The 13,968-nt window shown below is 39.6% G+C and overlaps 1 protein-coding gene across 1 annotated transcript; it reads left to right on the forward strand.

Annotated features, from left to right (window-relative positions):
- The first annotated feature begins 12,151 nt into the window (after window positions 1–12,151).
- On the forward strand, window positions 12,152–13,297 carry LOC130688109 (putative ankyrin repeat protein RF_0381). The gene has a single exon (XM_057511096.1). The coding sequence runs from the start codon at window positions 12,152–12,154 to the stop codon at window positions 13,295–13,297; it is 1,146 nt and encodes a 381-aa protein (XP_057367079.1).
- Window positions 13,298–13,968: the final 671 nt, after the last annotated feature.

Genomic DNA, 13,968 nt, shown 5'->3' on the forward strand with positions numbered 1-13,968 from the left:
TAATTATACCTGCTAACAGTAGAATAATGCACCATTATTTACAATTTCTTCTTTCTTTTTCAAAAGTTTTCCAGTCATGAGCTACTTAAAGAAGTGGTTCATCAACTCGGTGAATTGATCAATTCTAATGATAAATATATATATATAGTTCTGCTGATTCTACGATAGTTCTGCAACGTCTCTTAAGCTCTCTTGAGCTCTTTGCGAAGAACCCGTACATAACGTTAAGCTTACCCAAGCATTGAGTTAGCTTGGATTGCGACCCCTACAACCCCCCCCCCCCCAAGCTAGTGATTCCAAGCTGAAATGTTTTATGATTTAAGCTTGGAAATTCAAGCTTACCTAGGCCCGCGCGTCGCTAGCTTATATTAGGCAAATCGAAAAATAGAAGGCTGTAGCTGGGATCGCACTCGGGTCTCCCACACCACTGTTGGATTTTCTTTCCACTGGACCATTCTATACATGTTATAATACTATTTCCGAACAATACAATAGAAATCTAGAAAAATACCTTTTTTGATTTTTTCGACAACAGGTCGCAAACAGAATTTAAAAAACATAAAGATGAAGTCGAAATTAAGTTAAACTTTCGTTCCCTCAAAAGTAATTAAACCAATTATGCTAAATGTTTTATTTTCAAACTTAAGTATGGTTTTTTTTTAAGGAAGTGAATTATTTAACATTAAAGTCCTATCATAACTGTAATGATCCAATATATACTTTTATGTACACTTGGCGGTAGCCTATGCTATCCCTGAAGTAGGTGCGACGCGTAGTGTACATACTACGTAATCACCTACTGAATGGGAGCCGCTCCAAGTCTGCTTAGTGCTATACCCCTGCAGCTTGGAGCTACGGTTGGCGCGTGGTGTATAACCATCGCGCCACGACCTTGTCACGCTCCCGCCGTCTAAGCGTGATGCTAATTATCACCATGACGTGCGCTACTGTAGCTCCTTACTGGTATATAAACCTGTGCTTTTTCAATCATAAATCGGAGTTGCCTTGGCTCTGTCATCTTGTACACTTGTACTAGGGAAAATAAACGGATATAAGAACCTTACATTTGGAGGTCCCAACGAGACCCTCAAATACATAAAAGGTTCACAGTAATAAATCCTAAAATACATGAGTACTAGATGAAGTAAGAGCGAAAACATACGAGCCCAAAGTTTACATAGACGAGGTAAGCGAATGCATAGCACTTCTTTTCACAAGAATATACAAGTAGTGGCAACTCTCAAACCAACCCGATCTACCCAGATTTACCCGTTGTAACCTTACCTCAACTATATACTACCTTACCAACCCAAAATTCAGAGACACAAACCCTCAAGGAAAATTTTGCTATAAAGTGGAAAGAGCTCGTAGAGCTAGAGCATAACTATCTCCTCGAGAAAAATAAAACCTACCAAACAACTTCGACAACAACAAATATAAAACAATTGGAAGAAAGGAGAAAACTCTACCACAGAGAGCTAAACAACGCTCTACAACTATACACTCACTCACAAATAAAGCAAAATCTAGAGACAACAGACGACACCACATCACACGAGTTAATCAGCAAGACTACTGAAGCTTTAAAAAGTGAACTAGCGAAATCTGGCCAAGAAAATAATTTCGTCGACGCTCTTATCCACCAGTTAAAGACAATCCACGGCAAAGAAAAAGAATTCCTTAGCAAAACGTTAGCTGTCCTTCAGAGTGAAACCCTACACCAGCAAGTAGAAGAATAGCAAGTAAAAGATCAAATTACCACAGAAAATACCAATCTACGAAAACAGATCGAGAGCAACAAGAAAAAAGCAAAGAGTTCAAAGTACACGCTCAGCAGCTCCTTAGAACGCCTGCAAGAAAGCAACGAGTCCTTGAAAAACTCACTTGAAAAAGCAAACACCCGAATTGCAGAGTTGGAGAGTGGTCTACAAAAATCACAAGAAGCTGAAAAATATTTCGAAGACCGACTGAAAAAGAAAGAAAAAATTACCGAGAGCGTTGAAAGAGAAGGGCAAGAGACAATTAATAAACTTGAAGCAGAAAATTTCCAACTCCAAGAAAAACTAAACAGTACCAGGAAACAAATAGCAGTAAACGTTGAAAGACTAAAAGTACTAGAAGCAGCTACAAACGAAATAAAAACACAGTTAGACAAATCAAAAACAGAAAAAGCCACGCTAAATAAGACACAAGCAGAAACTGTTCTTAAAAATAAAGACCTTGAACGAGAGCTTCAGCAAGTAAAAAAGCAGACAGCAGAAGAAGAAAATAAAATATCCCGCTTGGAGAATCGTATTGCAGAGTATAAACAACGAGAACTTTTATTCGTCGAAGCCGAAGAGATCGACACAGAACAGGACCAGCACGGAGAAGTAACAAAATTAATTAACGAAATACACGACCTATCCTCGTTAAGTGAAGTCCAAGATAAATCACTACATTTTGAACTTGAAGCTGAGCAAATAAAAGAACTGCAAAAAGTTATTGAGCTATTGGGAAAACAAGTTGAATCCCAAAGTAGAAATATAACATACTTGGAAAAAGAAAACCATCATCTCAAAAGGACCATGGGTAAACACCATGACGATTCCACCAGACCGGACCAAGAGAGCAAAAAATATACCGCCGAAGAAGAGGCCATGATGAGTATAACTCAACCCATCGTGAGAGTGCTGGGAGAACTTTTTTCGAGAGAAGACAAAAAATCCATCCCGCCATTCAAAGGTAAAAGCACCGATAAATTAATTACCGAATGGCTCAAAGCAGCAGAACACGTGGCCCGAAACAATAACTGGGACGATGAGCAAAAGCTACGATTCTTCTCGGACCGACTTAAAGGAGAAACCATGGAATGGAATGAAGCTTACGTAGATGAGAAAGGGGAAGAGCTGGAATATGGAGAATGGAAAGCAGCAATAATTGAAAGATTTCAAGATGCATTTGACATAGCAGCGCTGAAGAAAAAACTAACGAAGCTAAAGCAGTAACCAGAAGAAAACTGCAGAGCTTTCGTATCCAGATTAAACAGCCTATACGATACCATAGAAGAGAAGGAAGAAAAACTCGACCAGGACAAAACCATAATAGAAGATCAATTATTTAATAAAGTGAAGAAGATGAGAGACACCACAAAGATAAAAATATTACTTCAAAGGATCCTACCCAAAGTGAAAGCGGAGCTACACCTCAGAATGCCAGAAAGATCTGACGACTTCGATTCACTTTGCAAACAACTGTTCATATCAGAATGGATATTGCACGAAAAGGAAAACAATGAAGATAAAGAAATAACGGCAGTAATTGCAGGAATTACAGACCGTGAGAAAGAACAAGATCACGAATTGTCTAAACAAAAAACTGAACTAGAACAACTTAGCCAGAGATTATTAGAGTTGGAATGTTTTAATAAAGATCGTGAACCATCACAGGAAAGCAGTGTGCAGATAGCAGCCACCGACCGTTACAGCAACCACGGACGGCAGTCGAACATACGCCAAGGTAGACCAGGTTATCCCAGAGCACAGTACTCAGGCAGAGTCCGTTTCCGAGACACCTTAGACCGCAGCAGAGAGTCAAGTTATTCACGCAGTAGAGACCCGAGTTTTTCAAAAAGCAGAGAAGCGAGCCCATTTAGGAGAAACGACCATATACAACGTTGGAGGCATAACGTACCAATAAGGGATCGTGAGCCGACATACACAACAGACTTCCGACTCCAACGAAACCACCCGTATACGCATCAACCAAGAAGATACCAACAACCTTTCAGGCCTAACGACCACGCGGATAACAGGTACTCGCAACAAAACGATAGCAATCGCCAATATCGCAGTACAGGAGTCCGTACCCCAGTAAACAGAGATATAATTTGTCATAGGTGTAACAAAAAGGGACACATAGCAAGAGAATGTTGGACCAATAGGGCACTTAAGATAAGACACTAACCCGCAGTAGCATAAAATCGAATAAATTAGATTCTAACATACCCCAACTAATACGCATACCCATTAGAATTTATGGAATAGTAATTAGAGCTTTGATAGACACTGGAGCAGCGGCCAGTCTAGTTTCCGCAGATACCTTACTCAGCATAAATGAGAAAGAACTAAAACAAATAAAAAATAAAAATAAACACACGTTTAGGACCGTATCCGGCCAGACTCTAAAATCAATAGGACAATATGAGCTAACAATTACCATAAATAATAACCACTTAATCAATCACTACTTCTATGCCATAGAAAAACTGAATGAAGATTGCATTTTAAGCTTAGATTTTCTATCTAACAATAACGTGAAAATTAATACTAGAAATAGAGAAATATGCTATGACCATTTAGGAGTAGAACATAGCTATGGGCAGAATATACCATTGTATAACCTAACATTCGAGAATGCTGGAATTAACATACCAATAATACCAGTACTTACTAACAATCAAGAGGGAAAATTAACAGCAAAAGATCGCCGTAACTTAGAACTTTTTAGCCAGTGTGATATCTCGAAACAAGACAAGACAGCACCGAGAGGTAGCCAATCATCACAATTCAATATACTAGAATTTCAGACTGAAGTCTTAACAAAAATCAAAAACTTACTTAACAAGCATGAGGAATTATTTGCGGACAAGGAATCAGACCTTGGTCTCGTATCACGAGTAAAACATTTTATAAATACCGGACACAACATTTCGATTAATCAGCGACTCCGTAGAACACCCAAAGCACTGAAAGAAACCGTTAAATCTAAAATCGAAATAATGCTAAAAAATAAGATAATAAGGGAAAGTCACAGCCCTTTCGCCGCAGCCATTGTAATGATACCAAAAAAAGATGGAGAAATGCGTATGTGCATCGACTAAAGGCCGCTAAATAAAATTACAATTAAAGATAAATATCCATTACCAAGAATTGACGATACCGTGGATGCGTTGTGCGGGTCAATGTATTTTTCATCATTGGATTTATTTAGTGGATATTGGCAAATTGAAATTGAAGAAGAAGATAAACATAAAACAGCCTTCATTTGTGAATACGGACAGTATGAATTTAACCGAATGCCGTTCGGATTAACCAATGCACCAAGTACATTTCAAAGAGCAATGAATAACATTCTAAAAAACGTGCTGTACAAATTCGCCCTAGTATACTTAGACGATATAATTCTATTTAGTAAATCGATTGAGGAACATATATCGCACTTAGATAAAGTTTTCGAGCTTCTGGAAATTGTGGGACTTAAGCTAAAAAGAAAGAAGTGTGAATTTTTTAAGAAGAATTGGACTATCTAGGATACATCGTTTCTAGAAAAGGGATAACACCAAATTTGAAAAAATTAAAAGCAATTATAGATTACCCCGCTCCCAAAAATACAAAAGAATTGGGTTCATTCTTAGGTTTGGCTAGTTACTACAGGAAATTTATCAGAGCTTTTGCTGATAAAGCTCTTCCATTGACTGCGCTTACGAAAAAGACAGCAGAATGGAAATGGGGAGTCAGAAAGGGACGCCTTTAATTGTATAAAGAACTGTCTCATCGCTAGACCTATCCTGAGTTATCCGGATTTTTCGCGCGATTTTATCATCTATACGGATGCCTCTGGGTATGGAATAGGAGTAGTCTTGGCACAAATACAATCTCTATCTCAATCAGCGGATTCAGGTGAGACTAACGAACCAGTTCTCAGTGAATCAGACGACACAGAAGTCGTCATTGCATACAGTTCCAAACATCTGAATGACCGCGAAGCCAAGTGGTCCACCACAGAGAAGGAAGCTTATGCGATCGTATTCCGAACCTACTTATACGGACGTAAATTTACAGTATACACCGATCATCGACCTTTGGAATGGTTGATAAGTAAGACAGAACCAGCAGGACGACTAGCTAGATGGGCATTCAAAATCCAAGAATATGACATCGTAATTGGATATCGACCAGGTAAATCGCACCAAAATGCGGATACCCTTAGTCGTACCCCAGTAGCAACTATAGCTAGTGTAGACGCAACAGCGATTAAAAGCGAAATTAAAGAGGAAGAAAGCGAATGGGTTCGACTACAGCATAACGATATAAATTGCAGAAGAATTATAGGTAATTTAATGGAAAAAAAGAAACAGAGAAACAAAAAGACAGAGAATATAAATGGATATAAGATAAACGAAAAAGGTGAATTAGTTGACAAATATGGAAGACTAGTAGTACCAGGAAATACAATAAGAGAAATAATGGAAGAAAATCATGATCACATGTTAGCAGGACATTTAGGAATTGCGAAAACTTTAGCGAGACTACAAAGACAATATTTTTGGCCAAACATGAGAACAGATGTTACGACACACGTTAACAGTTGCTTAAGATGTGCAAGGCGTAAAGCCTTCGGCGCAACGATAGCACCATTGCAACCTCTGCCACCAGTTGACAGAGTATGGCAACGCATTGCAATGGATATTGTAGGACCAATTCAAGAAAGTGTTAAGGGATATAAATATATTCTAGTTCTGTCTGATTATGCCAGTCGTTTCGTTTTTGCATTTCCAATGAAAAACCAAACAGCCCAAACAATCACATCCATTATGGTAAATCAAGTGCTAACGAAATATGGAGCACCCGAGATTGTGCTAACCGACCAAGGAACGAATTTCCTTTCGAGTCTTGTTCAAGAGATGTATAAACTCTTTAAAATCAAGCAGATGAGAACTACCGCCTACCATCCACAAACCGACGGACTAGTAGAAAGATTCAACAGAACACTGTACGATATGCTAGCTTGCTACGTAGTAGATGAGCCAGAAGAACGGGACAAATACCTACCATTTGTTACCTTAGCGTACAACACATCACAACAAGCTACGCTAAAGGACACCCCATTTTACCTTTTCTTCGGAAGAGAACCGATTCTACCTAACGAAATAAAAATAAATCGGAACTTCGAGCACGACGAAGGCAGTAGTGAATTATACTACCAAAAATGGAAAAAACGCTCAAGACCTTGCAAGAAGTCACCTCTTCAAAGCAAAAAGTAAACAGAAAGGATACTACGATGAAAGAGCAAAAGGAATTAAGTATAAAATTGGTGACTTAGTAATGCTAAAAGCACCACCATCAGCAGGTAAATTCATTAACAGGTGGAACGGACCGTTCCGAATAATACGAAACTTCTCAGACATAACTTACGAAGTCGAAAACATTGATAACAAAAAACAAAAAAGCAACGGTTCACTCTAATCGCCTGAAACTCTATACCCCTCGAGAAAGTGTACCAAACACCACAGAAGCACTAAATCCAAACGTGAAAATCGAAAGTAAAAACAAACGTGGTCCTGGAAGACGTAAAAATGTAACAACAGAGATTAGCCCCGTAAATTTGAAAAAAGAAAAGAACCTCACGAATCCTTTACCCCTGATCACAAATCAAAGAATGTCCTATGCCGAACCAAACACCCCAACCAATTCGAGAAATGCCCGCTATAATCTTAGGAAAAGAACTAACTAAGCAAAACTAAAAAAAAAAAAAAAAAAAAAAAAAAAAAAAAACCTGTAGTAATAAAAATTACTTTTCAAATAACAGATGGAGATATCCCTACTAGTAATTTGCGTGTTAGCTACCCTTGAAACTTCCAAAACACTTTGCGTGTCCGTATGCGATTGTAAGAATGTGAAAACAAGAGGCATACTGGATATAAATTCACCCTATTATTGCGATAAAGAAAATGTCGAAACCAGGCTACATTTCCCACGTTTCCCCACTAGTTATACCCTAATGACAAAACAAAAACCCATTAAAACATGGAAGGGATGGACTTGTAAGCAATGGATAAAAACAAAAAAAATTACAGGATCCTTTTGGGTTGGATCATTCGATACCATTTTCTCCCAAGAAACCAAACTGATTTCACCGTTAGAGTGTTGGGAAATGGTTAACGATAAAAAATGTGGAAGCAATGTAATGCAGGCCACTCCAACCTCATTAAGTTTCACTGCAACCCCTACAGGAGAGGGTGCGTTGTACGCAATAAAAGAATATCGCGCACTAAATTGCCTCGCAGAAGAAATAACTTTAAGACAAGAAACCCCTGAAAGCCCCATAGAAAGCCCCTTTGGATATTTAAACGCTACCCAACAAGACGGCCAAATCATTCAAAACCATAATACAATATTATGGGGGGATAAAACAAGTAATGTCTCAAATTCCCAGATAATCCTTAAAGGAGTAGGATACCTAGAATTGACCCAGACCACAGAAATCGTAAATACCAGTAGGCTCTTAGATACCAGTAGACAAATTGAAATATCATTCTTTAACACCCCTGATAATTATAATAAAGAACTAGCTCAACCCAGCTTTAAAGTAGTCGGCATCCCCCTAACCTTTTTGATATTCCCCGCCGAAACAACAAGAAAGTTATACAAAATACATAAAAACACCCTACCCTCCTGTAAAAATCAAACCAATATTGACTCATGGTCATGCAATGAATTTGCAGAACCGAGGAAAAGCAAAACAAAAAGATCCATAAAGCAAGAAGTCGAATTCCTTTTAAACGATCCACTCGAAGAAGCAGTATTGGGAAAACGACTCTACAGCATTTCTTATGCTTGGGGATGGATTCGTTTAGGCCATCCAAAAATAACAAAGATAGAAGAAAACGGCGTAATACGCAAACAAGATTCAATCGTTTACATCAAGATAATGTACACCCAAAAACAAGTGACCATCCATAACCAATTCGACATAAACGAAAAATTACCTTACGGAACAGACTTCGAGTACCTAATGGATCAAACCTTACGAATCAGAAGAACCACCACGTGTATAACGACATCGGAGATAAACACCATCATTACGGACAGTGCGGTGAACGGACGTCGCGCTGGATATACGATACAAAAAACCACCAACGACAACCAGCAATGGGTATTTGAAACACTGAATACAAACCCAGAAGTATTAGAAAACATTCCGGAAACATCCATCGACGAGCTGGAGGAAATAAGACTGGAACAGAGAAGAGCAGTAACGACAAACATTAATTCGCCACTCTTTGGAAGCTTAATTAAATTCAACCATGGACATGGAAACATCATATGGGATATGATCGGCTGGGGACTGTTAAAAAACGGAAGACCGCCAAGTGAAAAATGCGCTACCTACAACGGCACAAACACCATGATGACGCTGGAAGAATGTGACCCAGACTGGATCAGATGCCAAAGAAGCCTACAAAAATTGCTAACTAGCAATGACCCATTAGTACAGACTCAAACTACAGTAGCAAACTGCAGTAGGAAAATGGAACGAGGTCAAGCGTTCGAATATTCAGCAGATTTCACAATCAGACCCTTCAATACCAACAACTGTATCAAGGCCAATACAACGATGCTAGTCTTACAGGAATGTTCAAATACTAGCTCAGTATGGGGAACATTCGAACACACGGGACAATTAATGGCAACGGATAGAACGGGATCACACTCACCTGCCTCAGACAGAAAATGTCTGACACTGAAAATAGGAAAGTTAAGCCTAGGACATTGCCACGAAAGGAGCAAGAAACAACACTTCAGCTTCGAGTATAAAAATCCTCACCAAATAAGAACCTTGCCAGCATCAGCTATCATAGCTTTATATACGCAACAATCGTTCGACGGGAAAACTGTACCAAAAATTCCAACGTTAAACAAACGTGAAAATGTCAACTCAATTTTTAGAAATGAAACGGAAGAATCCCCTACAACAACACCGAAATCAGTTGTCACATCAACCGCCAAACCAATTACGACAACAACGCATCGTCCTACCACATCGAAAACTACAACGACGCTTAAACAAACAACAACTAGTAAACCAATACCAACAACGACGACAAAACCAACAACAACGACAAAACCGACCACAACCATAAAAACAACAACAACGACAAAGCTAACGACGACGACATCCAGGCCCACACCAACCACGACGAAGACAACCGAAAAGACAACCTTACCAACAGTAAAACCTACATTACCTTCAGTAACCACTCGAATGGTTATCGCAACAACATTCAGCACCACTACAACACAAAATACTACCCCAAGGCCAATAGAAGAAATTCCAGAAACACCCACCACGCCAGCAGGAACAACCACCCCGGAAACAACACATACACCAGCTCAAGAAAAAATAGACATATTTAAACCCAGTCCAAAATCCAACGACTTAGAAGCCACAATACCAGAAACAAGGGACACAACGACAACCCAAAAGCCAAGAAGCGGAATAACAAAGAGAAACAAGGAAATGGCAAACGATACATCATCACCGCGACGGGACGAAGAAGCAAAAACAGAATTACTGGTGTCCATAAATGAACTAAACGACCAGCTGAAGTACGAGTTTAGTAAAATGCATGAGCAATATAAAATAGGTATAGAGACGGAACACGAAAATAAGTTGGCCAAAGAGATTAGAGACGTATACTGCCAGTTAACAAAGATAAAAAGAACGCAAGCAATTATATTAGCTCAAACAAATGGCTTACTAGCAGCAGCTGCCTTAGGCCTACCTACCTGTTCGAGGCTTTATGGTTTTGGACAAGCCATGACGCTACAATAATGTGAGCAAAAAAGGATTTTACTATCGGCAAAAGAAACGAAATGCGGATTCCAACCGTTCTTAAAGTATGGAAAAATGAATTGCACCATAGGAACGGATAGGTGGTCTATTCACCCTTATTCTGATTGCTTCTGGAAAACGCAACTAGTAAAACATCAATGGATACCCGCATTCATGGGAACATAACGACACCAATGGTGATTGGGTAAAACAAGACGCAACGATCCACACCCCGAATCTGGATCTAATCGCGGAATTTGATGAGCTGCATTTAAACAATTTTGATTACACACTCAAAAGCCACCCAGCCCATAACGCTATGGAGATGGAACAGTTGAATATACTAAATGACTTAGTTGGCAAACTACAGGAAGGAGAAGCGAGATCCCTGTCAGATATTGTAGTATCTGAAGCGCAAGAAAACAAAATTGGACACATGTTCTCTTGGTTCCATACTGTAAAAATCCTAGGACTAACATCAATTGGATTTATATTATTCCTAATATGTCTTCGGGCGTTTATCGCCTGCAACCCGTGTCCCAGATTAATAAAAAGGGTTAATTCAAGAAAATCAGCCGCGGAGAAAATGACATCGCCTAGTCCTAGCGCACCAGAAAAAGAAAACATCTACTCGACGGAAGAATCTAGTTTGGAAAACGGCAGACAACAAACCTGCACCGGTAACCATACGACATGCTCATATGTCGTTGGGCACAGTATGGTGTGGGAAGACTTGTGCAAATGCACAGGGAGCTCGGACATAGGGATTTTAAAAAAATAATAATAAATAAAAATAATAGTAATAATAATAACGACAAAACACACAAAAAAAAACAAAAAAAAACAAAACAAATACATATACACACATATATATATATATAAAAAAAAACACAACACAACGCTAATAATCAACAGAAAAATTGAACAGACAAAAAAAATAAGTTTAAAGAAATAAAATAAATAAAGTCTGCAGTAGGATAGTTACGCTCTAATAGACATCTAATATGATATCCAATTTGAACACAAAAGATGACCCAGATAAAAGGCTGAGCTAACGACGAAATAAGCCGAAAAACCTATGGGCACTATAAAGGATGATGTGGAATGACACCATCTTCAGTTTAAAATCAAACCTTAAGAGAAGCACTCTATACCTCGACCAACCGCTGTGTCCAAAGTTAAGATGTCTACCACCAACAACCTAGAAATGAATACAATCAAGGAAGAACGACCGAGCTGGATTGAAAATCTAGTAAACGACTGGATGGGAGCCGAAGAAACTCAGAAAACAGTAAAGATCGAGCACGAAACAGAACCTGAAATAGGGCTCGAAATTTAATTAGTGAAACACGAAATAGAAGAGAACGATGACGACGATAGAGATTGGCTGAAGAAAATGATTGAGCAAATCGAGAGGCCCGAAAATACTGCAGACAGCGCCGCAACAACAATAGCACTGACGAACGAGCACCGCAACCACGAAGAAAGCCAGTCAAGTTAGAGTCACCGTAAGGATGAATCACACCACGAAAACACAAGTGAAAGCGAAGAGCCCATGGCTAGCGAGTACGACGATGGACACTACACCACGACAATGGAAAACACTGACAGCGACAATGAAGACGTGTACTATAAGTTAGGAAGTCTTGGAAGTATTTCCAACACTGAGCCATACGAGTATGACGACGAAGCGAGTGTGTTTCAAAGTGACGACGATCGGAGCGAAACGGAATACAGAAGTGACAAATACGACCCACCCGCAGGCGACGAAAAAGGAGGATTCAATCATGACCCAGAAGCGCATATCACTATCAGTTGCGGTAACTGCATGCTTAAGACTTTCCCTTTGTTAGCCGCGGGGGAGGCAGCCAGTATACGCATCGAAAGGATGGCTACTATAGCGGCCGAGGAAGGCCAGTTAATCTTAGAAATAATGAACCACCCCCGAAAAACATTAAGAAAATTTCTGAAGAAAAACGAAGAAGAGGGAAGAGCAACAGGGAGGAGCGTAGGAAGTATGTTAGACACGAAATTCCCAAACGGAAGAACCCTGCTCCATGAAAGTGTAAACAAAAAAAGATACGACGTCACGGATTTACTATTAACGTTCGGCGCCAACATCAACATCGTGGAAAATGGCGAAACAATAGCTCACCGAGCCGCAGCGGACAACAATGAACACCTACTCAGAACTCTAGCGTACCACAAGTGTCAGTTTAGCGAATGGAACTGTCTAGGGGAAACTCCCCTAATGGTGGCTATTGCATTAAGAAACGAAGAATGTATCGATTTCCTGTGGGTAACTCCACTGATAAAACAATTGAGTCGCGATGGAGAAACCGTTCTGCACTACGCGGCAAGATTCAATAACAAGAAAGAGTACGTCAACAGTGCATACCTGCATGGAGTAAACATGAACCAAAAGTCCTTGACGCGCCGCGAAACGGCCCTTATTGTAGCCGTACGATACGGAAACCCTAAAATCGTGGAAGTACTGTTAAGAAACGAGGCCAGATACGACGAACCAGACGGCCTAGGAAATGACGCCATGGATTACATCGGCGAGAACGAAGAAATAGCGAAAGTATTCCTTAACAGAAACATAACCCCGAAAAAAAAAGGCCAGAAAACGCTGATAATACACTACGACCGAGAAAGGAGATGCAAGAAGAGGAGAGGATCAGCATCGGAAGAAGATTAACCACAGAAATCACCGTTCCCACCAAGCAGAATTTAGAATACAATTTTAAAGTAAATAAAAAATAATAAAACAAGCTAGATATTTTCAAAATGTTTGGGACCTTAGACTTAGCTTCAAGCAAATATGTAACCAAAGTAAGCATCTTCGTATAAACAATATTGAAATGTTAAGCCTTCATTTGTAGGCCTTAAGGCATAAATGATATCTAGTTGGAGGACCAACTCTTATCGATAAAGGGGGGAAGGAATGTAATGATCCAATATATACTTTTATGTACACTTGGCGGTAGCCTATGCTATCCCTGAAGTAGGTGCGACGCGTAGTGTACATACTACGTAATCACCTACTGAATGGGAGCCGCTCCAAGTCTGCTTAGTGCTATTCCCCTGCAGCTTGGAGCTACGGTTGGCGCGTGGTGTATAACCATCGCGCCACGAACTTGTCACGCTCCCGCCGTCTAAGCGTGATGCTAATTATCACCATGACGTGCGCTAATGTAGCTCCTTACTGCTATATAAACCTGTGCTTTTTCAATCATAAATCAGAGTTGCCTTTGCTCTGTCATCTTGTACACTTGTACTAGGGATAATAAACGGATATAAGAACCTTACAATAACTAATGCTTGTTTTAAGCATTTCTTTTGCTAAATAATATATATTTTCCTAACTCC

The sequence above is a fragment of the Daphnia carinata genome, chromosome 7 (assembly GCF_022539665.2).
Source record: "Daphnia carinata strain CSIRO-1 chromosome 7, CSIRO_AGI_Dcar_HiC_V3, whole genome shotgun sequence".
NCBI classification, from domain to species: Eukaryota; Metazoa; Arthropoda; class Branchiopoda; order Diplostraca; family Daphniidae; genus Daphnia; species Daphnia carinata.